The 25,882-nt window shown below is 39.5% G+C and overlaps 1 protein-coding gene across 1 annotated transcript in view; it reads right to left on the bottom strand.

The window, feature by feature from the left end:
- Positions 1–25,882, bottom strand: part of LOC102167255 (leukemia inhibitory factor receptor) — a 45,025-nt gene that overhangs the window by 13,874 nt on the left and 5,269 nt on the right. The window contains exons 2-10 of the mRNA XM_021076924.1: positions 24,227–24,356; positions 23,619–23,788; positions 21,434–21,579; positions 19,623–19,785; positions 16,927–16,997; positions 13,996–14,209; positions 5,003–5,182; positions 1,226–1,327; positions 368–535 (exon numbers count right to left, since the gene is read on the bottom strand). Coding sequence (XP_020932583.1) covers positions 368–535; positions 1,226–1,327; positions 5,003–5,182; positions 13,996–14,209; positions 16,927–16,997; positions 19,623–19,785; positions 21,434–21,579; positions 23,619–23,788; positions 24,227–24,356 — 1,344 coding nt within the window. The remainder of the gene's footprint in view (positions 1–367; positions 536–1,225; positions 1,328–5,002; positions 5,183–13,995; positions 14,210–16,926; positions 16,998–19,622; positions 19,786–21,433; positions 21,580–23,618; positions 23,789–24,226; positions 24,357–25,882) is intronic.

The following is a 25,882-nucleotide window of genomic DNA, read 5'->3' on the forward strand; positions in this document are numbered from 1 at the left end:
TTTCTCCTCCATCATTACAAGCACAGGAAGACTTTTTTTTTTTAAGCAATCTTCATAAGATGCTATATGTTATGGATCATGCAAGATTAGTCAGAGATCGTCTCTGTCCTATGAGACTCAATCCAAAGATTTGGATTTAAATGATTTCTGAAAGACTACATGCCATTTATCACATGTGATATAAGAATCTTAAAATTCTCATATTCATCAAATGACTGCATATTCACTTTCCTATTTTTCAGAGAGTTTTGGAATTCAGTATAAACTACTCAGCAGCATTTTCTTCCCTCTTTTTCTTCTTCTTTTTTTTTGTAATTTAATAAAGAACTTATAAGAAATAGTATAATTATTCTAGTAATTTACCTACCTGATTCCAAACCCTCCATCTTAAATGTATCTCTCTCTCCTTTTTCAAAGTAAAATAAATATCCTCTTAAAAAGCCTCTAAGCTCTTCCACAGGAATATCTTCCCATTTCACTAAAATTGAATCTGCAGATGTATCCTCAACAGTAAAATTTGGTGCAACAGTTGGAGCTGTAGAAGGAAAAAAGTCAATAGCTAAATGAGGGTTTACTGATACAGAGCATGACCTTAGGTTTTTTTCTTTTCTTCCTTCCTTCCTTTCTTTCTTTCTCTCTCGCTCTCTTTCTTTTCTTTCTTTCTTTCTTTCTTTTTTCCAGCCTTGCCTGCAGAATCCTTAACCTCTAGGCTACCAAAGAACTCCAAAGCATTAAAGTCTAATGAGATTTTTAGCTTCAAAGACAGCTAACTTGGAACTAGAATTTCATTCTCTATTTAATCATAAACTTTCATAGATATTATCACACTTTTGCTGTGAAGACACAAAGGTAGAACTTACAACTTTTAGAAGTGATACATATCTAGGGAGGTAACCTATGTAAAATCTTTAAGTGGCTACTTGAATAGACCTCATTTACATTTCCCCTCTTTATTGTTAGTTTTAAGTTAACAGTTTTTAAATTTGTATAAGTGCAAACTAAGTATTCTCTGACATCCAAATTAAGAATTTTCTCAATGACAACAGTAAAACTGCAAAATATAAACATTTAAGAAATAAAGAATAATTATAAATATTTTAGTTTTACAAATTATTTTTCTTCCTTGAACTAGTATCTCAATTCAATCTCTTTTTAGAATTCAATCTTACAATTATTAAATATTTATAATTTCTCATGTTATGCCTTGAACTCTAAGAAAACTTACCCAATTCTTCTATATATCCAATTATAGAACGCAGTAATTGATATCCTTGATTTCTGCATCCATACAGGAAAAAATTATATCTTACTCCTGGTCGAAACTGATCTATAAGATGAAAACAATCAGCAAGCTTTCATAAGTACATATTACTATGAATATTTATGTTATTCATATTTATAACTCACTCTGAAATTTCCAAAGCTAATTTTTTTTTTTGCTTTTTAGGGCCATACCTGCAGCATATGGAGCTTCCCAGGTTAGGGGTCAAATTGGAGGTACAGCTGCTGGCCTACACCACAGCCACAACAATGCAGGATCAGAGCTTCGTCTATGACCTACACCACAGCTCACGGCAACGCCAGATCCTTAACCCACTGAGCGAGGCCAGGGATCAAACCCGCAACCTCATGGTTCCTAGTTGGGTTCGCTTCCACTGTGCCACAATGGGAACTCCTCCAAAGCTAATTTTTAAAAAATTATAGAAATATGGGAGTTCCCATCGTGGCAAAGTAGAAACAAAACTGACTAGTATCCATGAAGACTTGGGTTTGATCCCTGGCCTTGCACAGTGAGTTGCAGATCTGGCGCTGCCATGAGCTGTGGTGTAGGTGGCAGACACAGCTCGGATCCTGCGCTGCTGTGGCTGTGGCTTGGGCTGGCAGTTATACTTCTGATTGGACCCCTAGCCTGGGAACTTGCATTTGCCGTAAATTCGGCCCTAAAAAGCAAAAAATAAAGAAAATATATATATATATATATACACAGAAACAGACCTGCATTTTCAAAATTGGTAAATATCCAGAGTGAAAACTAGTTCAACCAAAATTAAATGCATTCACCTCTGTTGTAATGAAAAGTTTAGGGTTGTAACATGACATCACGTTGAAGGGGAAAAATGGTAATCAAGACTTTCATTTTGTTCCTTCAAATGAAGCAATGACAACTTCTTCCCAGATTTGGTCTAGGGTTAGTTTTCTAACCTGTCTCAGGTGCATATCATGACTCTGAAAAGTTCTTCCCTAACTAGCGTTCTTTTTGGGTTGGAAGGAACCCGCTGATATTCCTGTGAAGAAGAACGTATCTTTCTTCCCAAGAAGCAGATACTAAAATTTCCACTCTACCATGACACTACAGTGTTAAAGGAAATGGGCCTTAAAGTCTATTTCTATTCACAGCATCACCATTAGTGTCCTTGAGTTCACTCCACAAGACAAGCAAGAGCAGAACTTAACTTTAATCTAAGTTGGTCATTTTAAAATGCCTCTTCAATACAATGCAATGGGGGAAATGCTGGGACCTCAGAGGTGGACATAACAAGGCCCCTGGCCTGGAGCTGCTGGCAGAGAGGTGGGAAGACAGACGAGGTGGGGGTAACTCTAAGACCTTGTGTTAGACTAGAGGGACCTCTCATAGCCTGTGTGTGGCCCTTTCAATGAGGCACCAAATGAATCTAAGAAGATCAGAAAAGAGCCACCAAGAAGTGCTATTTGAACAGCGCCTTGAAGGGTACTTAGTAGCTCACCAGCAGTGATCTAAGAAGAGACTGCTTCGGGGGAAATGGCAGCCTACAGGGCTGCATCTAATTTGTGGAGTACCATTACTCTCGTGTGGTTAAAGCACTCACTCTCTGATTCGGAACACCAGTGGTCTGCAGGCTCAAAAGGAAGATGGTCAACCTCTAAAATCTCTTTGCAACTTTTCTCTTTGGGGACAAGTATGCTTGAGGGTCTGATTTTACACTGCATGTCTGTTAGTAAAACCAGTTTTATGTTACAATTATGCATATCAATATTCTATAGGGTTCAGCCACCTTAAAAAGGAAAAGAGCCTGAGTGGTTTAGAGCATTGGGACAGTGTTTTGAGATCATAAAAGGGAGAGGAGAGTTGAAAGAGTAGATGAGAAAGGAAGAGGAAACATGCCTGTTGTGGCCACACTCTGTCCTAGCAGCAGCAAATAAAAGACAAAAATCCCCAGCCTCTTAAAGCTCTGAATAGCTCTGAGTTGCTTTAAAGTTAAATTCCTGGTGTGATCAAAAACGAGTTTTGTGACCTTGGGCAAGTTACCCAACTTCTCAGAGCCTTTGTTCTTTCAGCCGCAGCAGGGCCTTTGCTCATCTGTCTTGGCAGTGCAAGTCCTCCTTCCCATCCTACAGGTCTCAGCTTACATTTATATCCTAGATATTTTACCTAAAGAGGTACATCTCCACATCACTCCATTCTGCCTGGTCCATGCGGATTATTCTCAAAGCCCAGGTGAGAAAGGATGGAAGAGTGGTCAAGATTTTAGAGTATACTTCCAATGTGTCAGGCTCAGGCAGACACGTGAGGGAAACACAAGGCAAGGGGCAAGGAAGAGGAGAGCAGGGTGCGGCTGGGCACACCAGTTAGTATATTTGCTGTAAGAAAGGATAAAGGCTGAGTTCCCATTGTGGCTCAGTGGTTAATGAACCTGACTAGTATCTATGAGGATTCAGGTTTGATCCCTGGCCTTGCTCAGTGGGTTAAGGATCCGGTGTTGCTGTGAGCTGTGGTGTAGGTCACAGATGTGGCTCGGATCTGGTGTTGCTGTGGCTGTGGTGTAGGCCGGCAGCTGTACCTCTGATTTGACCCCTAGCCTGGGAAGCTCCATATGCTGCAGGTGCAGCCCTAAAAAGACCAAAAAAAAAAAAAAAAGGATAAAAGCAACTGTCAGGGCCTTGGCCAGTTACCCATGTGAAGGAGTTTGGCTGTACTCCAAGTAGAACTGGAAAATAATCTGCAGCCACACGTAGGAATCAGTGAACGGGGCTCACCCTTACCATTCGAGAGTGAACAAAGTAAAAGAGCAGAACGTGCTCCCTGAGAAGGAGGAAATCAGCAGCTGCTGGCTCTCCTGAGCTTCACTAACCCTGACGGAGAAGTGATGACGTCAAGAAGCTCACTACTAACAGGTTCCAGAATTCCCAAAGGCAGAGGCACAGGCTGCTCTCATCAGCTACTCAGAGGGCAGTGACAGTGGAGGGAGGGCTATAACTGCAAAGGACAAGCCTGGAAGTTACCATGCAGGTCTCCTGGCTGAACCTCAGGTGGTACAGTATCAAGGCAGCTCACTGCATGGGCTCCTTAGCAGTCAGGCACTGGGCGCTGCCCCCCGCCCACCACTGTGCCCTTGAGCTACATCAGGGCAGGTAGTAATGAGTGCAAGTCCGTGGTGCTCAGAGACCTGGCCCTGGGCAAACAAGGGCAAAAGGACAGTGAGTTGAGATCACGGTGCTTACAATTTTGCAGTCTGCTTCTTTTATGAGCATCTCCCTCTGCTGTTAAATATTTAGTGCTACTTACCTTTCCATTCTGTAACTGTGCCATAAATTACTCATTCTCCTATCGGCTGTTTGGGTTGTTTCCAATTCTCACAATTATAAATAATGTTGTGTTGAACATTCTTAGATGCAAATCTGTGCTCTCAGATTATTTCTTATAATAAATTCCTAGACAAGCAATGACTAGATCAAAGCCTATGAATCGCTTTACACAAATACTGCCACAAACCACCTTCCAGAAAAGATAAACCAACCCACACCCAGCCCAGTGGTGAAGGGCTACAGTCACTGAGCTGCAACCAGTCACTCCATGTGTTGCTCTTGTTAGAAATGTATTTTTTGATGGTGAGTATGCTACGGTGTAGACAGGAGTAGAAACATAGTGGTGTACACGTGAAACTTACATGACGGTATAAACCAATGTTATCCTGATAAAAAGTAAATTTAGAAGTATCTTTGAAGAACTCCAAGAGACACTTACCAGATTCTATTACAGTTTCAGTGCTGTTTGAAGGGACTTTTTTCCAGTCCATGAGGCAGGGTTCAGACCGAGATGAGTTACACCATTTAATTACGTAGTCGCAAGTCATGTTGGGATTGTAATTCCAAGTGAGGAGAATCCCATTTCCCATTCCAACAGCCTGCTCTACTTTGAGATCAGCTTCAAGACAGAAGGATATTTTACCCATGTTAAAAATATTTTAAGTAAATCTCATGAAAATGGGCAAGAGTTATAAAAATGACCTCACTCTACAGATATCGTAACATAGTCTGGCTCTTTTTGCTAACTAGATGAACTGTTAGCAAAGTTTAGAAGCACTACTGCTCTTTTTAACTATGGCAATTACCTGTACACACAGATTAACCTGGCAGCTGGAAGAAAACAACAGAAAAGCACAGAGGATCAGGTAGGGACATAGCAGGGCTGGGACATGGAGATCAAGAGCCATGCAGGCTAGGGCAGAGGGGATACGGGCACTAGAGGGGCACGGCATGGAAACGGGTCAGAGAGAGGCAGGTGGGAAGCTGGTGAAGAGCGCGAGGGCAGGTCAGAACCCCTCCCATCGTCACCCCTGTGGATGTGAGCGCCATGAGAGCAGGGGGGCTCGTCCCTGCAGCTCCAGCCTGGGGCACAGACCCTGCAGAGCAGCAGCGCAATGCAGTGAATGATGGAAGGCAGACTGCTGCCCCATGGGCAGGTGAATGAAGGGATTCTGGAGCCGGGCAGGGATGAATGTGGTGGAGAGGGAAAAGCACTCCTACAGTACAGAGGGGTGCTGTGGGGGTTAGCGGAAGGGGCCAAGTCTGGCTTCCTCAAGTTGCCTATCTCAGCCGAGGTGATAAGGGAGGCCCAAGGCTGGGGGTGAGGAAATAGCATGGTTAGGACAGCGTGGCCAAAGGGGAGAGGGAAATTTTCCATGTAATGGGAGAAAAAAGTAATTTTTTTTTTTTCTTTTTCAGCCCCACAGCATATGGAAGTTCTTGGGCCACAGCTGAGACCTGCACCACAGCTGCAGCAATGGCAGATCCTTAACTTGCTTCGCCACAGAGGGAACTCTAGAAGTAATTTTCTATAATTGATATATATTAAGGGTTCAGGAAAAAGCCATGGAAAGGGTTTTTTAACAAAATGCATGCACAAGCAACTACTACTGGACACAAGACAGCAATCTGGCTTGGAACAGAGAAGACTTTGGATATGACAACTTCCTGGCTCAATGTAACTAAAATCCACAGCGTAAACTTCAGCTGAGGCTGCAAGGTCTCCAACTTGGGAGAGCCTCAGGGAATAATCATTTGTCTGGGCTTCAGTAACTGTCTGAAGACTGATGACCAGACTGTTGTTAGTTCCATAAATTACTATCTCCTGAGAGACACAGAGAAGAGGTATGAATATAGTTCCTGAATTAAAAAGATAATATAGCTGTTGCCTATTGTTGTGAGAGCTATGAAATACCTATTCTAAATCAGTAGGTTATCTTGTTTTGGGTGTTCACACATCTCTCCCTTTTGTTATTTTTGCCTCTACACCACTGCCCGCAGACCCTTCTTTCTGGTGTTATGTGTCTCTGAAATGGATTGTGTGCTTCCATTCCTTACTTCTAATGTACCCATGACCTACTGAAACAAAGGAAAGAACCAGTTACTTAACAAGCAGTAAGACACTGCCTCAAGCAAGAACTGAAAAGATACTCAGGACCCACACTGGACCAATTGTTCTTTCTCTAGGAGCAGGTGGCCATAGTGTGGGAGGACAGCAAGGTGGGGGGTGGGCAGGGAATGACTCAGAAAAGGAATTAACTCAGAGAGGAGGCAGGGGTGGCACTGAAAACTCCTGATTCAAAAGCCTGTCAGATGGGATTAAGATGGTGGAATAGAAGGACTGGAGCTCAACTTCTCTCCTAAAAACAACAAAATTCACAACTAAAGGCTGAGCAATCTTCAACCAAATGGACCAGAAACCTTAAAAAAGATATCCTACTCCAGAAGACAAAGAGGAGGCCACATCAAGACGTAGGAGGGGTGATTACGTGATATAAACAACCTCATACCTCCTGGGTGGGAAGCCTCACAGACTGGAAACTAACTGGTTCACAGAGACTCACCTACAGGAGTGAGAGTTCTGAGCCCCACATCAAAATCCCACATGTGGGGATCTGGCACTGGGAGAAAGAGCCCCTGGAACATCTGGCACTGAAGGCCAGCGGGGCTTGTGCGCAGGAGCTCCACAGGACTAGGGGAAACAGAGACCCCATTCTTAAAAGGCGTACATGGACTTTTATGTCCACTGGGTCCCAGGGCAAAGCAAAGTCTCCATAGGAATCTGGGTCAAACCTGACTGCAGTTCTTGGAGGACATCATGGGAAAACGGGTGAATGTGGCTTGTTGTGAGGGAAGGGCATTGGAGGCAAAGCTCTCGGGAATATTCAGCAGTATTTATTTCTCTGGAGGTGGCCATTTTGGGAAAGTCTGGCCCCACCCTTCAGTCAGCACTGAGAAGCTCCAGGGCAAACAACAACCCAGGTGGGATCACAGCCCCACCCATCAGTAAATAGGCTGCCTAAAGACCCCTCAGGCACACAGCTGCCTTTAATCACATCCAGAGACAAAGCCCCACCCACCAGAGGGATTAGAATCAGCTCCACCTACCAGTGGGCAGGCATCAGTCCCTTGCATCAGGAAGCCTACAGCAAGCCCCCATACTGACTTCAGCCACATGTGGGGCAGACACCAAAAGTAAGAGAGGCTACAACTCTATTATCTGTAAAAAGGTCACCACACCAAAAACCTATAAAAATGAAAAGACAGAGAACTATAACTCAGATGAGGGAGAAAGAAAAAAAACCCCAGAAAATCAGCTAAGAGAGGAGGAGATTCTTATTCTCCAGGAAAAAGACTTTAGACTGTCGATGCTGAAGATGATACAGGGCATTGGAAATAAACTGGAGGCAAAGATGGACAATTTACAGGAAACACTAACCAAAGAGATACAAGATATAAAACTTAAACAAAAAGAGACGCAAAATACAATAACCGAAATAAAAAATTCACTAGAAGCAGCTAACAGCAGAATACAGGAGGCAGAAGAACGAATATGCGAGGTGGAGGACAGAGTAGTAGAAATTACGAACGTGGAACAGAAAAGAGAAAAAAAGATTGAAAACAAATGAAGAGAGTCTCAGAGAACTCTGGGACAACGTGAAGCTCAACAACATCCATATTATAGGGGTGCCAGAAGAAGAAGAGAGAGAGAAGGGGACAGAAAAAATATTCCAAGAGATAATAGCCGAAAATTTCCCTTACATGGGAAAGGAACCACTCACTCAAATCCAGGAGGCACAACGAGTACCATATAAAATAAACCCAAGGAGGAACACCCCAAGACACATAATAATCAAACTGACCAAAATTAAAGACAAAGAGAAAATCTTGAAAGCAGCTAGGAAAAAGAAACAAATAACATACAAGGGAAACCCAATAAGGTTATCAGCAGATTTTTCAGCAGCAACTCTGCAGGCCAGAAGGGAGTGGCATGATATACTTAACATGATAAAAGGAAAAAACCTCCAACCAAGATTACTTTACCCAGCAAGGCTCTCATTCAGATTTGAAGGAGAAATCAAAACCTTCTCAGATAAGCAAAAGCTGAGAGAATTCAGCAACACTAAACCAGCCTTATGACAAATACTAAAGGAACTTTTCTAGGCAGAAAAGAAAAGACAGCAACAGGAAACAAAAATACCACAAATGACAAGGCTCACCAGTAAAGGTATCTATACAGTAAAGATACGAAATCATCCATGCACAATTATACCACCAAAATCAGAAATCATGAGAAGAGGTGGGTACAAATAGAGGACACTGGAGATGAACTTGCAATTAAGAGAACAACAACTCATATACATATAGACTCTTATATCAAAACTCCAGAATAACTGCAAACCAAAAATCTACAATTGATACTCAAACAAGTAAGAAAAATCAACTCAAATACAACACTAAAGATAGTCATCACACCACAAGAGGAGAGAACAAGACAAGAAGGGAAGAAGAAAGAGTTACAAAAACAAATCCAAAGCAGTTAATAAAAGGGCAATAAGAACATACATATCAGTAATTCACTAAACGCCCCAACCAAAAGACATAGACTGGCTGAATGGATACAAAAAAACAAGATCTATATATATATTGTCTTCAAGAGACCCACTTCACTTCTAGGGACACACACAAATTGAAAGTGAGAGGATGGAAGAAAATAGTCCATGTGAACGGGAATCAAAAGAAAGCTGGAGTAGCAATACTCCTATCAGACAAAATAGACTTTAAAGTGAAGACTATTTTAAGGGATAAGGAAGGTCACTACATAACGATCAAAGGATCATTCAAGAAGAAGTTAAAACAATTTTAAATATCTACATACTCAACATAGGTTCACCAGAATATATAAGGCAACTGCTAACAACCTTAAAAGGACAAATTGACAATAACACAATAATAGTGGGGGACTTTAACACCCCACTTAGAGCAATGGACAGATCATCCAGACAGAAAATTAATAAGGAAACACAGGTCCTGAATTAAACATTAAACCAGATGGACTTAATAGATATTTATAGGACATTCCATCCAAAAGCAACAGAATACACATTCTTCTCAAGTGTACATGGAACATTCTCTAAGATTGATCACATCCTGGGCTACAAATCCAACATTGGTAACTTTAAGAAAATTGAAATCATATCAAGCATCTTTTCTGACCACAACACTATAGAACTGGAAATCAACAAGAAAAAAACTGCAAAAAACACAAACACGTGGAAACTAAACAACATGCTACTAAACAACCAATGGATCACTGAAGAAATCAAAGAGGAAATTAAAAAATACCTAGAAGCAAATGACAACAAAGATACGACACATCAAAACCTATGGAATGCAGCAAAAGCCGTTCTAAGAGGAACGTTTAGAGCAATACAAGTCCACCTCAGGAAACAAGAAAAAGCTCAATTAAACAAACTAACTTTACATCTCAAGCAGCTCGAGAGAGAAGGACAGACAAGACCTAAAGTTAGTAGAAGGAAAGAAATCATAAAGATCAGAGTAGAAATCAATGAAAGAGAAACAAAGAAAACCATAGAAAAGATCAGTGAAGCAAAAAGCTGGTTCTTTGAAAAGATCAACAAAATTGATAAACCCCTAGCCAGACTTATCAAGCAAAAAAGAGAGAGGACTCAAATCAATAAAATTAGAAATGAAAAAGGAGAAGTAACAACAGACATCACAGAAATACAAAGCATCACAGGAGACTACTATATGCAACTATATGCCAATAAAACAGAAAACCTAGAAGAAATGGACAAATTCTTAGAAAAGTACAATCTTCCAAGACTAAACCAAGACGAAATAGAAAAGATGAATGGACCCATCACAAGAACTGAAATTGAAACTGTGATTAATAAACTTCCAACAAACAAAAGTCCAGGACCAGATAGCTTCACAGGCGAATTCTATCAAACATTAAGAGAAGAGCTAACACCTCTCCTTCTGAAACTGTTCCAAAAATTGCAGAGGAACACTCCCAAACTCATTCTATGAGGCCACCATCACCCTGATAACAAAACCAGACAAAGATACCACAAAAAAAGAAAACCACGGGCCAATTTCACTGATGAACATCGATGCAAAAATCCTCAACAAAATACTAGCAAACCACATCCAACAATTCATTAAAATGATTGTACATCATGATCAAGTGGGATTTATCCCAGGGATGCAAAAGTTCTTCAATATCCACAAATCCATCAGTGTCATACACCACATGAACAAACTGAAGAATAAAAACCATATGATCCTCTCAATAGATGTGGAAAAAGCCTTTGACAAAATCCAACACCCATTTCTGATAAAAACCCCTCAGAAAGTGGGCATAGAGGGAACCTACCTCAACATAATAAAGGCCATAGATGACAAACCCACAGCGAACATCATTCTCAATGGTGAACAGATGAAAGAATTCCTGCTGAGATCAGGAACAAGACAAGGATGTCCACTCTCACCACTACTCTTCAACATAGTTTTGGAAGTCCTGGCCACGGCAATCAGAGAAGTAAAAGAAATAAAAGGAATCCAAATGGAAAGGAAGAAGTAAAACTATCACTATTTGCAGATGACATGATACTATACCTAGAGAATCCTAAAGACTCTACCAGAAAACTGTTAGAGCTCATCCACGAATTTGGCAAAGTCGCAGGATACAAAATTAATACACAGAAATAGACAGCATTTCTAGACACTAACAATGAAAGACCAGAAAGAGAAATTAGGGAAGCAATCCTGTTTACCATCACATCCAAAAGAATAAAACAGCTAGGAGTAAACCTACCTAAAGAGACAAAAGACCTGTGCTCTGAAAACTATAAGACACTGATGAAAGAAATCAAAGATGACACAAATAGATGGAAAGACATACCATGCTCTTGGGTTGGAAGAGTCAATATTATCAAAATGACTATACTACCTAAAACAATCTACAGATTCAATGCAATCCCTATCAAATTACCAAGGACATTATTCACAGAACTCGAAGAAAATATTTTAATGTTTGTTTGGAAGCACAAAAGACCCAGAATAGCCAAAGATATCCTGAAAAAGAAAAATGGAACTGGAGGCATCAGGCTCCCTGACTTCAGACTATACTACAAAGCAACAGTCATCAAAACCGTATGGTACTGGCATAAAGACAGAAATATAGATCAGTGGAACAGGATAGAAAGCCCAGAATTAAACCCATGCACCTACAGCCAACTCATCTATGACAAAGGAGGTAAGAATATACAATGGAGAAAAGACAGCTTGTTCAAAAAGTGGTGCTGAGAAAACTGGACAGCCACATGCAAAAGAATGAAATTAGAACACTCCCTAACACCATACACAAAAATAAACTCCAAATGGATTAAAGACCTAGATATATGACCAGACAGTATAAAACTTTTAGAGGAAAACATAGGCCAAACACTCTCTGACATAAACGACAGCAACATCTTCTCAGATCCAACTCTTAGAATATTGACAGTAAAAACAAACAAATGGGACCTAATTAAACTTAAAAGTTTCTGCACAGCAAAGGAAACCCTAAACAAAATGAAAAGACAACCCACAGAATGGGAGAAAATCTTTGCAAATGAATCAATGGACAAGGGATTAATCTCCAAATTTTGTAAACACCTTCTGTAGCTCCATACCAAAAAAACAAATAACTCCATCAAAAAATGGGCAGAAGATCTAAACAGACAATTCTCCAAAGAAGACATACAGATGGCAAAAAAACACATGAAAAGATGTTCAACATCACTCATTATTAGAGAAATGCAAATCAAAACCATAATGAGGTACCACCTTACACCACCCAGCATGGCCATCATCGACGTCTACCAACAATAAGTGCTGGAGAGGGTGTGGAGGAAAAGGAACCCTAGTACACTGTTGGTGGGATTGTAAATTGGTGCAACCACTGTGGAAAACAGTATGGAGATTCCTCAGGAAACTCGAAATAGAACTACCATTTGATCCAGCAATCCCACTCCTGGGCATCTATCCAGAGAAAACCATGACTCGCAAAGACACATGTACTCCGATGTTCACTGCAGCACTATTTTCAATAGCCAAGACATGGCAACAACCTAAATGTCCATTGACAGAGGAGTGGATCAAGAAGATGTGGTACAGGAGTTCCCGTCGTGGCTCAGTGGTTAACGAATCTGATTAGGAACCATGAGGTTTGCAGGTTCAATCCCTGGCCTTGCTCAGTACATTAAGGATCTGGCATTGCCATGAGCTGTGGTATAGGTTAGAGATGTGGTTCGGATCCCGCGTTGCTGTGGCTCTGGCATAGGCCGGCGGTTACAGCTCCGATTAGACCCCTAGCCTGGGAACCTCCATATGCTGCAGGAGTGGCCCAAGAAAATGGCAAAAAGACCAAAAACAAAGCAAAACAAAAAAGATGTGGTACATATACACGTTGGAATATTACTCAGCCATTAAAAGGAAAGAAATAACAGCATTTTTAGCAATATGGATCGACCTAGAAATTATCATGCTAAGTCAGCCATACAATGAGACACTAACATCAAATGCTTTCACTGACATGTGGAATCTGAGAAAAGGACAGACTGAACTTCTTTGCAGAACAGATGCTGACTCACAGACATTGAAAAACTTATGGTCTCCAAAGGAGACAGTTTGGGGGTGGGGAGATGTGCTTAGGTTGTGGGATGGAAATCCTGTGAAACTGGATTGTGATGATCATTATACAACTACAGATGTGATAAATTCATTGAATAATGAAAATAAATAAATAAATAAAAACAAAACAAAACAAAAAAAACCAAAAGCCTGTCAAGGCAGCTAGGCAGGATCCGTCTAATCACTGGTAATCCATCAAACTTAAAGGGGGTGCTAAGAAATTTAAAAATTACATCACAATTGTTTTTTAAGCTTATACTGAAGATCTAATTTAGTTTTAACAAGAATTTCTTATCAAAAGGATTCCTATTAATAAAGAATATCTTATCAATAAAGCTGCCATTTAAAAGAGTAGTTTTTCCTACCTGTTTGAAAATAGCCCAGCTGACTTAAGCATCAACCCTCACAGTCTTGGGGAGATATGAAAATGGTATCTGGATAAACTATTAAAATATTTCTTCCTAAGAGTAATACCCACCACGACAACTCTACAACACTATGTGTTAAACTAACTGGGCTTAGTCATTATTTTATCCATCAATGGAGGTGGTTCAAGTCAATACTAACGGCTCTCAATGACTACTCGATGTTAGTCTGCTTGTTCCTCCTTATCTATCAGCAGCAACAGGGGATATGAGGAGAAAGCTGACATATATGGGAGTAAGCAATACCTTCAAAATGATTCACCTTAATTTCCTGTTCTTATGTACTGCTTTTATCTTAAGTACTCACCATTTGGAATTTCCATACTAGCTATTTTAGAAGGTGGTGAGGAGCCAACAGAATTTTTTGCCACAACACTGATGATGTAGTCATTTTTATCAAGTTGTATTTCTGCCTTGTGCTGAGGATCAGGAATCTCAGAAAGGGACTGTGTTTCCTCATCTGAGGAGCATGATACATTATAGGAAAGTATTTTCCCATTAGCTTCATTAACGGGTAAAGGCTACGAAAAACAGAAAAACAAATTCTGTTATAAAAACCTGCAAAGACTGATTGTGTGACAAGGAAAGGCCTTGAAACTAAACTGGACATGCCACTAATTCTAACAAAGTAACATCAGAAAAGATGAAGTGGTTAACAAGTGCTCAACACAGATTTAAAATCCACCAAGACCTGGATAAATCAGGAAAGCAATGCTGAAGAAAAAACTATATGTGCTGTAAGCAGTAGGAGCACACAGAAATATAAAAATTAGTAACAAAACAATATTTAGCCTCACATTTTTCAGAAACAAAGCAAAAAAATTTATGAGAAGCACTGCTCTACTTAAACTTTAAAAAGTATGACATCAGGTGTTTTAAAAGTTACTGTTTTCTCAATGAGTAGTACTTGCTCATTACAGAAAATTTTGAAAATATTCAAAAGTTGGAAGAAAAGAAAAATCTACACTTCCATCTCTTAAATATTCTTACATTTTGATATTTCCTTCAAGTTGTTTTTCTAGATGGAGACTTTCATTACAATTGTTGCAAACAAACTATATAATTTTATATTATTTTTCACTTTTCAATAATATACACTTATCCATACTAATATAGTTATATACATTCTAATAGCTTTATATTTCATGTAGTGTTTTTACCAGTTTACTTGAATATTCCTTAAATAAATGAAATTCAAGTAGGTCTCAATTTTTCACAATACTAAAATGAACCATTTGGTGCCACTTTTTTTTTCTTTTCATGGTTAGGATTCTTTTTTTTTTTTTTTCTTTTTCTTTTTCTTTTTATGGCTGCACCTGTGGCATATGGAGGTTCCTGGGCCAGGGGTTTAATTGGAGCCTATGCCACAACCATGGCAGCACCAGATCCAAGTCAAACCTGCCACCTATGCCACATGCTGCAGCAATGCTGGACCCTTAACCCACTGAGCAAGGCCAGGGACTGAATCTGCATCTTTGAAAAGACAACATCAGGTCCTTAACCGGGTGAGCCACAACAGGAAAGCCAGGATTATTATTATTACTATTTGCTTTTTAGGGCCACAGGGGCACCACATGGAAGTTCTCGGGTTAGGGGTCGAATCGGAGCTCCAGCTATTGGCCTATACCACAGCCACAGCAACTTGGGATCTGAGCCATGTCTGGGACCTATATACCACAGCTCGTGGCAATGCTGGATCCTTAACCCACTGAGCGGGGCCAGAGTTACCGCTGAGCCATGACAGGAACTCCCTAGGAATAATTTTTAATGTGGGTTCCCAAAAGTGGACTTATTGCATAAAAGAAGATAAACATTCAGACTTCGTTATTTATATTGTTAAACTACTTTTCCAAAAACTGCTCCAATTTAGATGGCAATATATGTGACCCTCTGGTCTAGAGAACACTGCCATTAATACGCTGCTGAAGACACTGTTCCAGCAGAGGTTCCCCTGTGGTTCTCCAACGGCTGGCCCAGTTTATTCATTACCATCCTTAGACCTATGGGCTTCATTTGATACTATTCACTTCTTCACACATCCCTGACACCCCTGGTTTCTGGAAAACCGCTTTCATCTGGTTTTCCTGCCCTTCTGACCTTCTCAGTCTCCTCTGCTGGATCCTCCTCCTTTGCCGGTCCTTTGTATGCTGCCATCACCTACGCTTCTACCCTAGTTTCTTTCTGCCCGGTGTGCTCTTCCCCAGCAATCCCATGTATAAGCTACTCAAAAATATGTCTTTAGCTCTGATCTCTCCAGAGCTCCAGAGCCTTAAGTCAAACCACTACTGACTGGACTGTGCTCCAATATCATTGGCACATGTTTAAGGAACGCAACATGTCCACAACTTAATTTTTCACCCAAATATGGCACAACCATCAACTAGTCACTGAATCACGTCAATATTTTAAATCCTTGGCTAACCTTCGAACAATATTCTGAAACTTCTCTACATTGAAGTAATCTGTATAACAGTTACAAAATTATTGTGAAATCTGAGTCAACTGAGTAGCCCGGGGACTTCTGAATTGAGAGTCACTTACAGACAGCCTCAGAGCAACAGAACATGTGCACAACTTGCTCACAGACTACACTTTACTCAAAGCTGTACTGATGTCAATAACAAAACTCAGTATTTAAACTGCTCCTATGAAATCTGATGGAGAAAACAAATGTTCATGGTTTGGATGTCCATAAATCAGATAAAAAAAATACAGCAACAAAAATGTTTGCTCTAGTAAGGAAAAACTAGTAAAATATAATGCAATTCATATTTTACCTAAAATTTTACAAAACTATGTAAAACTTTACAATTGTCATAATATAATGCAATTTATTTAAGGGAAAACAAATTATACATGATACATATAAAAGGTCAGTTTCCTATTCTTTGAAGAAAAAAATGCAACATAAAAACTTGGGATTCTAACTTGTAGTTTCTGGCTGTATTTCTGACTAAAGTGAGAGAGATGGAATTCATGAAATCCTCTGTCCTTTACGGGCCTCATAAAATCCAACTAAAGAATGCTCAAATCTGAGACAGACATCCTCCCTACACTGACTGTGGTCCAACTGCAGTGATGAGAAATTTGAGGGTTTTAGAAGCCAGGCTACATTCTCAGCAATGCTGCACACTAAGCCAGTCTGAGGAATCCTGGCAACCTGCTAACCCAAGTACCATATATAAGTAATTTAGCATAATAAAGTTATTTAAATATTCAAGGAAAATTAGATATTTACCTTCCAATATATTATTAAATTTTTTCCATCAGAACTCCACTCTCTCCAAGTATCTGGTCCTTTTGAAGGAACTAGGAAAGAAATGTAAAAGTTAGTGTCTGAAGGTGCATACTATGTCTTTGGATAATATCAATAATTGGGATGGTAGTGTTTGAAATTTTTATCTAGACTTTTAGAATTCTCAATAAAAATGTGAAGCAGTCAGTGGCTTCCACTTAGAAATCAAAGCAACAGAATAGCTGAGCCCTGAACATATGTAAAAGACAAGGCCCCTAACAATGGGTTAAAATCACCCACAAGGCCCTAAGAGAGGGGACCTCTCCGTTGCACATCCTCCTACCTCCCTAGCTCCTCATCAAAATGCCAAGGACACCTGCCCCAGGCGTTCTGCACTTTCTGTGCCCTCTCCTCCTCTGCCTAGAACTTTCCTCCTTTGTATTAACCATGAAGCTTGTGTCTCCACCTCCTTTCTATCTCAGATTAATGTCACCTTATTAGTGAAGTCTTTTCCAGCTACTCTAAAATTGCAACTCCCCATTCCACTCCCCAGTGCTCTTGCTAGGTTGATTTTTTTTTTTTTTTTGTCACTCTCACTGCCATACTATTATGTAAACCCTTAATAACTCATTTCTAATCCTCTATCCTATAAACTCCATGGGCAGATGTTGTTGTTTTAGTCACTGCTATATCCCTTGTGACCAGAACAATTCCTGATATGTCCTAGATACTCAGTATTTGTTAAGTCAATTAATGCCTTCATCTTACTGAGGTGTAAATAAAGTGTTTCCTTTTGGCAGCAACAGCTCATCAACTGAAGGCCAAAGCTCCTGCAGTAGCCTGTCTCCAAAATGACCAATGATCCCTGTCATGCCTCCTGACATTTGCCCTCTGCGGTCCCTCCTGCATCATTCAAGGTTGGCCTGTGTGACCAGCTGGGTACAGCAGGTGTGATGTTATGTTCTTGCTGAGGGTAGGCCATAAAAGACATCATGGAGGCTGTGCTGTAGAGAACCAAGACTGGGAGGTGCTGGCTGCCATACTGAGGACGCTCCAGCAGCCCTATGGAGAGGCCCGCGTGATGAGGAACAGAGGCCTCCTGCCAACAGCCATATGAGTGAACTGTCTTGAAAGCCAATCCTCTAGCCCCAGTCAGGCCTATGGCCCTACCTCCATCCTGACTGTAGCCACATAATAGACTCTAAACCAGAGCCACGCAGCTAAGCTGCTCCTCAATTTCTGACCCACAGGCACTGTGAGACAATACATGTTTGCTGTTTTAAGACACTGAGCTTTAGGATAATCTGTCATAGCAACAGATAAGTAAAAAACTCTCTCCCTGGACTCAGACATGATCCAAATAACTCTTACACATACTGTAAAGCTCCTCTTATCTCTCTAGTCTTTAGATGGGGAGACAAAAATCTGGATTAATGTTTTTGTCTTACTGTTGGTTAAATTTTTTAGAAGAAATTTTATACTTCCTATATTATATGGTACAAATAAAGCCTTTGCTCTCTTTTGTTGGATAACTTCTGAAAATTACAGCTATTTCTAATTTTTTTTGCTGTTGAAGATGACATCTGATTAATCAAGAATAGAATCTCATTCTGTCTTTGGAAATTGTTATGTTAAAAAAACTAGTTACCTGATTTTACAAATATTTTGGCCTGGGTGTACCATAGAAACCAAAGTTTAAGACCCTGTAGTCCCAATCCATTTCTTAGGCCTACGTCACAAACAAAAATTCCACCAAATTATCATTATTAATAATTGTTTTCAATGAGCAGACACCTTAAAGTAGACTATTAAAATTCCAGGAATAGGAAGAAAGAGTGTGAGAAAGAAAAAAATCACCCTATAATCTTAATCTTCCTGCAGATTCAAGTTTGGTTCCGTATGTATCTTTTTTTTTTTTTTTTTTTTTTTATGGCTGTACCTGCAGCATATGGAAGTTCCTGGGCTAGGCGTTGAATTGGAGCTACAGCAGAGACCTACACCACAGCTACAGCAACATTGGATCCATAACCTACTAAGCAAGGCCAGGGATCAAACCCATAACCTCACAAAGACAATGCTGGGGTTCTTAACCCATTAAACCGCACAGGAACTCCTGCATCTTTTTAATATAGCTGCAACCTTACTGTGAATAAGGTAGACTAGTCCTGTCATGAAACACATGTCAAGCATTTTTCCATATTTTTTTTTTTTAAACTTTTTTTTTTTTTTTTGTCTTTTGTTGTTATTGTTGCTATTTCTCGGGCCGCTCCCGCGGCATATGGAGGTTCCCAGGCTAGGGGTTGAATCGGAGCTGTAGCCACCGGCCTACGCCAGAGCCACAGCAACGCGGGATCCGAGCCGTGTCTGCAACCTACACCACAGCTCACGGCAACGCCGGATCGTTAACCCACTGAGCAAGGGCAGGGACCGAACCCCCAACCTCATGGTTCCTAGTCGGATTCGTTAACCACTGCGCCACGACGGGAACTCCCATTTTTCCATATTATCATAAAACTTTAAAAACTATCATTTAAAATGTCTGCATGATATTTTACTAGTAGGTATTATACACCTACACAGTTTATCTAAACATTCTACTTTTAGTCACTTTGGTGACATTTTCTTAAAAAAAAAAAAAAAAAAAGCATAATTTCAGGATCCATGGTAATAATTAGTTATAAATCATTCAGTAAACTTACTGGCTTCTGTGGTTAGATACTGTTTTTCATTGCTCCATTTGCTCCATTTCCAGAAAGGCTCAGTGCAACAACGAATGCGAAAAGTATAAAGGGTATACGGATTTAACTTGTCCACAACAGCAAGATAATTTGAATTTTCTACTCCTTTCACTGTGACAGTCCGCTATTAGAAAACAGATAAACATATATATTACATATTTTTAAGAAAAAAGCCTTTCTTTTTTCTTTTTTTTTTAATTTTTTTTGTCTTTTTGCCTTTTCTAGGGCTGTTCCCGTGGCATATGGAGGTTCCCAGGCTAGGGGTCTAATCAGAGCTGTAGCCACTAGCCTACACCAGAGCCACAGCAACACCAGATCCGAGCCAAGTCTTCGACCTACACCACAGCTCACAGCAACGCCGGATCCTTAACCCACTGAGCAAGGCCAGGGATCGAACCTGCAACCTCGTGGTTCCTAGTCAGATTCGTTAACCACTGCACCACGATGGGAACTCCAAGAAAAAAGCCTTTCAAATTTGTAACATAAATTGACTGAATGTTGTAAGAGTTTACCTCCCTAAGACCAAAGACAGTTCATTCAATATACTTTAATTCTTACATAAATGCCAAACCAGTGAAACTATGTTCTACAATAGGAATAAATAAAATTGATCTTTTTTTTGTTTTTTTTTTTGGGCCGTGCCCGCAGCATATGAAGGTTCCCAGGCTAGGGGTTCCAATTGGAGCTACAACTGCCAGCAACTCACGGCAACGCCGGATCCTTAACCCACTGAGCGAGGTCAGGGATCGAATCCGCAACCTCATGGTTCCTAGTTGGATTCCTTAACCACTGCGCTACAACAGGAACTCCAAATTGAGGTATCTTTTTAATCCAGATGTTGGATTTAAGTAATAGTGGTCAATTACATTATGCAGAGAAGATGACATAATTGTGATAATCAGTCAATGGCTACTGGTGATGCAACATACCTTAATATAATTTAGTAATCTAAATGATGACCTTGAGGATTAAATATTATTATTCGGATGGTATTTGGAAGCTTATTGGAGGCAGGCATCGTCTTATGCATCTTTTTGTACATGGCACTTAGAATCTCTAGTGTGACACTAAGCATACAGAATATTCAACAAATACTTGAACTAAATAAAATCAAGATAAAGCAATTCTAAACAAACGTGAGGATGTGCATGCCTCAGGAGTTTCTGAGTTTCCAGTTACCTACCACAAAGGAGCTTTGGGTTACATTTTGCAGTCTGACTGATTTTCTAGAAATTGTCAGTAATTTTCCAAATGACTAAGTACAACATCATTTGTTTTGGACCTACCACAAATTACAAGATGGTGCAGCATAAAAGTCAACCTAAGTATTTAAATAATGTATGAAAAAGTCATGTTTTGACATATAATGACCAATTATAACTTGCTCCTATCGCTGCGCTTAGCAGTTTTAAAAATCGCACTTCTCTCTGGTGCTGATCAGGCCATTAACTAACGCCAAAGGCTATGTATGGCAAAAACTACTTGTTCACTTCACAAATTTATTGAGCACCGGTTATGTGCCAGGTGCTATACTAGATATGGAAACATTCTCCTCTGAATAGTAAAAGTCAAACTTATGTTCTCTAATATCCAGTATTATAACTGTTTTTAAGTGCTAAATATAACGCTATCATGATATTGATATACATAATGCCTTGGCTCTTCTTAATCTAAGTAACTGAGAGATTATGCACATCAATTAATTCTTTTTGAAAGTTAAGTATTTTAGCTAAAATAAGCTCAAAGGAAGTTTAGATAAGAATTTTACTTACCAATTCACGTGCTAAGTTAGTTTTACTAACTTCAATTTGACATAACAGTTTAATCTTTGCAAAGTTGCCTGGTAAATGCCAGGAAAGAGTAACAGCTGTTGAATTAATATCTTTCACTTTGATTGAAGTAGGAATATGGGGATGAACTGTAAATATAATTTTCAAAGGTTATTTTAAAAGCTATTTTCTAATATGACAAATGAAAGTCAAAGAAAACAAAAAACAGGAGAGGTGTCATTAGTGCTGATCAACAATATTTTACCCACTATTTGTGGAATAAACAAATCTCACCTTTACTGCTGACATCATGCCTGCACTTTTTAAGAACCAACCACAATCAAATTTTCTCAGGTGGCATCAGAAATACTAAAAGGTAGGAGTTCCCATCGTGGCGCAGAGGAAACGAATCTGACTAGGAACCATGAGGTTGCAGGTTTGATCCCTGGCCTTGTTCAGTGGGTTAAGGATCTGTTGTTGCCATGAGCTAAGGTATAGATCACAGATGCAGCTCGGATCCTGCACTGTGGCTGTGGTGTAGGCTGGCAGCAGTAGCTCCAATGGACCCCTAGCCTGGGAACCTCCATATGCCCCTAAAAAAAAAAACAAGAAAAAAAAAAACAAAAAAAACTAAAAGGTTGTTAGATCATAGCCTCCACCTTTAAGGAACTCCTAATTTACTTGGAGAATGACAAAAAGAAAGAAAACCAACAAGCATATATACAAGTTAAGTCCTAGATGTGTGGTACCAATAATAACTGCTACAGGCATTGATGTGTAAGTGTAGATGTACAGTGAAGATGGGACTTCAGAGGCGGGTTGAAGGATGAATCAGACTGAAATTGGCAGAACGGCTGCAGAAAAGCATTTCAGGTTGGGGCCTTGGCAAGAACAAAGGTACATATCACAATGGTGATGGTATGTATTAATTTGAGTAATGGTGAAGAATCATGTGGAAAATAAGGTTGCAATGGCAGAGGGCAGACACATGCAAACACTGCCTCTCAAGTATAAAGTACAGCCTTTCTGACCTTAGGGGAAAAAATCAAGAAATAAAGATGATGCAAAGAAATAACTGATAAAAATGACTTACATTTACAAATAAGGCAACCAGAGTGTCTACTGAGCACTTGCCAGGCTATGTTTTAACACGTTTTGTTTAAGCCCTGATGCCCCTGACTCTGAGTCTCTATGAGGAGGCCTCCACTCCACTGTTCTGTGTTGCAGAGCCTGCCATGGAGTTGATACACATGGAATGACCCAGGAATGAATGCCCAAAAGATGGACCTCTTTTATTTCTATTTTGAGCTATGTATGAATAGGATTGGTAAAAAGCCACAAATTTTCGTCAGCAGTAAAAAGGAATGAAGGATGTATTGACACGTTCAACAGCGTGTATGATCTCAAGAACATCATCCTTAATAAAAACGTCAACCTCCAAAGGTTACATAGTGTACAGACTCCATTTATAAAACAATCTCAAGATGACTAAACAACAGAGATGAAGAATAGATTAGTTTTTGTGGGGGACTGAGATTTGAGCATGTGTGTGCTGGTGGGGGGTGGGGGTGCTAAAGTGACAACAGGAGGCAATTCCTTTGGGGCCATAGAACTATTCTGTATCTTGATTACACTGGGTGATTCGTGAATCTATACATGGATCCAACTGCACAGAACCACACACACACACACACACAATTAAATGCCTATAAAAACAGGTGAAAACTGAACAAGGTCAGTAGTCTAGTTTGACAGCCTGGTTCAGTGTTGAACCAGTGTCAGCTGCCTAGTATGGATATGGTACTGCAGTTACATAAGATGTTACTACTGGGCTATGGATTTAACGTGTTAGTATTTTTGCTAAATTATGAGTCTATAATTATTTCAAAATAAAAAGTTTTTAAAAATTGGGCAAAAATATTTTCAGAAATCAAAAACTGTTAGATAAAGCTACTTAATGGCTTCTCAGAAACAACCAATTCAAAATTTTATTTGAATTCAACAAAACAGTAAAACTTGAAATTATAAATTTTAAAGATTTTTAAATGGAATTTACAAAATGAATATTAAGTAATTATAAAGAAAATAATCAGTACAAAGTAATCCCTAGAAGCTTTTTTCATTAATCTCAAGACATTTTACCACTTCTAAAGTTATTTTTAAGATACTGGTTTACGCAGCAGCTTACCTTTTTCAGTTATGTTAACTAAAAGTGTTGATTCTGATTGACCCAGAGGATTATGAGCATTCAACGTAAAATTGTATATTTCTTGGTTTGGAAGCATTTGAAAGAATAATTGATAGCTTTCATTTGTGGACACTTCAACTCTTTTAAATCTAACATATTTTCCTGAAAAACTGAATTAAGAGAGCATTAAGGAATATTAAAATAACTTCAAAATGGCAAGAGATATATTGCAGAAAAAAAAATGAATGGGTAACTTTCTAATAACTAATCTTTTAAAGAGTTTTTATTTATGATTACACATATACTTCATACTCAGGAAAAGAAAATACATACAATATAGAAAATAGAATAATCAGCCATAAGTTCACTACCCAGAAACAGTCTTCACATTTGCAGGTTCTCCCTTCTAGGCTTTTTAACAAAGAAGATTAAGATACCCAGTCTGCCTGTGTTTAAACTGCAGTATTTATAGTACACCCAATTTTCTACAGCGTATTTGATTTTATATATTGCTCATGTTACAAACGAAATAGAGCCTTTCCCTGTGTCTTTTAACATCCTTCCAATGTACTCTGCGCTGTGTGACAACCTTTCCCAAACACCTTTACCTTTCAAATAAAGTGTAACTTGTATTGCGTGGGCCCACCAAGGATGTTGGTCTTCCTGGATTCCAAGTGCATATAATCTCTTTTAAATCATACGTCTCACAGTTCAGTTTTTGAGGAATATCAGGTGGATCTAAGAAAGAAATATAAAAAAAGATATACTTTGATTGCATAATTTTCTCTGCAAACGTTATGTTTCGTAAATGTTAATTACATCTTGGAAAATTTCCTTAAAAAAGAAAATAGTTTGTCTGCATTTGAACGATGCAGGAATTACCATTCTTTGTATAGCATGTTATGTCAGAGTTCATATTACATTAGACATGATGGATTAAAATATACTAAAGAATGACTACTAGCTCATTTGGAAACTCCCCAGGAGCAACCTGAGAGATCAACTACTATTTTCTTCCCCTTAAATTCTATTTTGGAGTCCATTAAATCTATCAGAGGAACCTGTGCCCAACTAGTTAGATAAATCTACAGGTTAAAAGTATTATTACCTATCATCTTTATGTTATGATTTGAAAAGGAGTACCAAATCATAAGTCAATAGAAGCCATGTTACAAATTTCAGAGTTCTGAACTAAGTTATAAGAACTATTATTTACAAAGTAACTCTTGGTAGAATTCTGCATCTCCTTATATTCAAAGTGACTATTGCTCTTTGGTTGTTTTTGTACTTTAATAAAACTGTTCTGTTTTTGTAGGGGTAAGATTAGAAAAAAAAAGTGTTTTTGTTTTTGTTTTGTGAGACCTTCCTGTGATAAATGAAAATTCTACAGTCTGACACTGATTTCAGAAAGTGAACTTTCTGCAACCTTGTTCCACCAAGCATATACAGAAATTGATACTTCCTACTGCCATATTTATCCAAACTATCTTTCACTGGAGGTGAGTTTTTGTTAAATAATTATCTACTCCTTGAAAAAGTCTAAAATATAACTTTTTAAAAACCCAAAATTTTAAAAAAGTCCTTAGTTTATCAAATAAGACTTAGAAAATTTTACATAGCTGATGGGATTAAGATGGCGGAATAGAAGGAATGGAGCTCAACTTCTCTCCTAAAAACAACAAAATTCACAACTAAAGACTGAGCAATCTCCACCCAAATGGACTGGAAACCCATACCCTACTCCAGAAGAAAAAGAGGAGGCCACATCCACAGGTAGGAGGGGTGATTTCGTGATATAAACAACCCCATACCTCCCAGGTGGGAAGCTCAACAGACTGAAAACTAACTGGCTCACAGAGACTCACCTACAGGAGTGAGAGTTCTGAGCCCCACATCAAACCCTCACATGCTGGGATGTGTCACTGGGAGAAAGAGCACCTGGAGCATCTGGCACTGAAGGCCAGTGGGGCTTGTGCGCAGGAGCTCCACAGGACTGGGGAAAACAGAGACCCTATTCTTAAAAGGTGCACACAGACTTTCACGTGCACTAGGTCCCAGGGCAGAGAGAGGTCTCCACAGGAACCTAGATCACACCTGACTGCAGTTCTTGGAGGACATCCTGGGAAAACAGGGGTGAATGTGGCTTGTTGTGAGGGAAGGACATTGAAGGCAAAGCTCTCAGGAATATTCAGCAGGCATGCCTTTCTCTGGAGGTGGCCATTTTGGGAAACTCTGGCCCCACCCTTCAGTCAGTGCTGAGAAGC

This window comes from Sus scrofa, chromosome 16 (assembly GCF_000003025.6).
Source record: "Sus scrofa isolate TJ Tabasco breed Duroc chromosome 16, Sscrofa11.1, whole genome shotgun sequence".
Taxonomy (NCBI): domain Eukaryota; kingdom Metazoa; phylum Chordata; class Mammalia; order Artiodactyla; family Suidae; genus Sus; species Sus scrofa.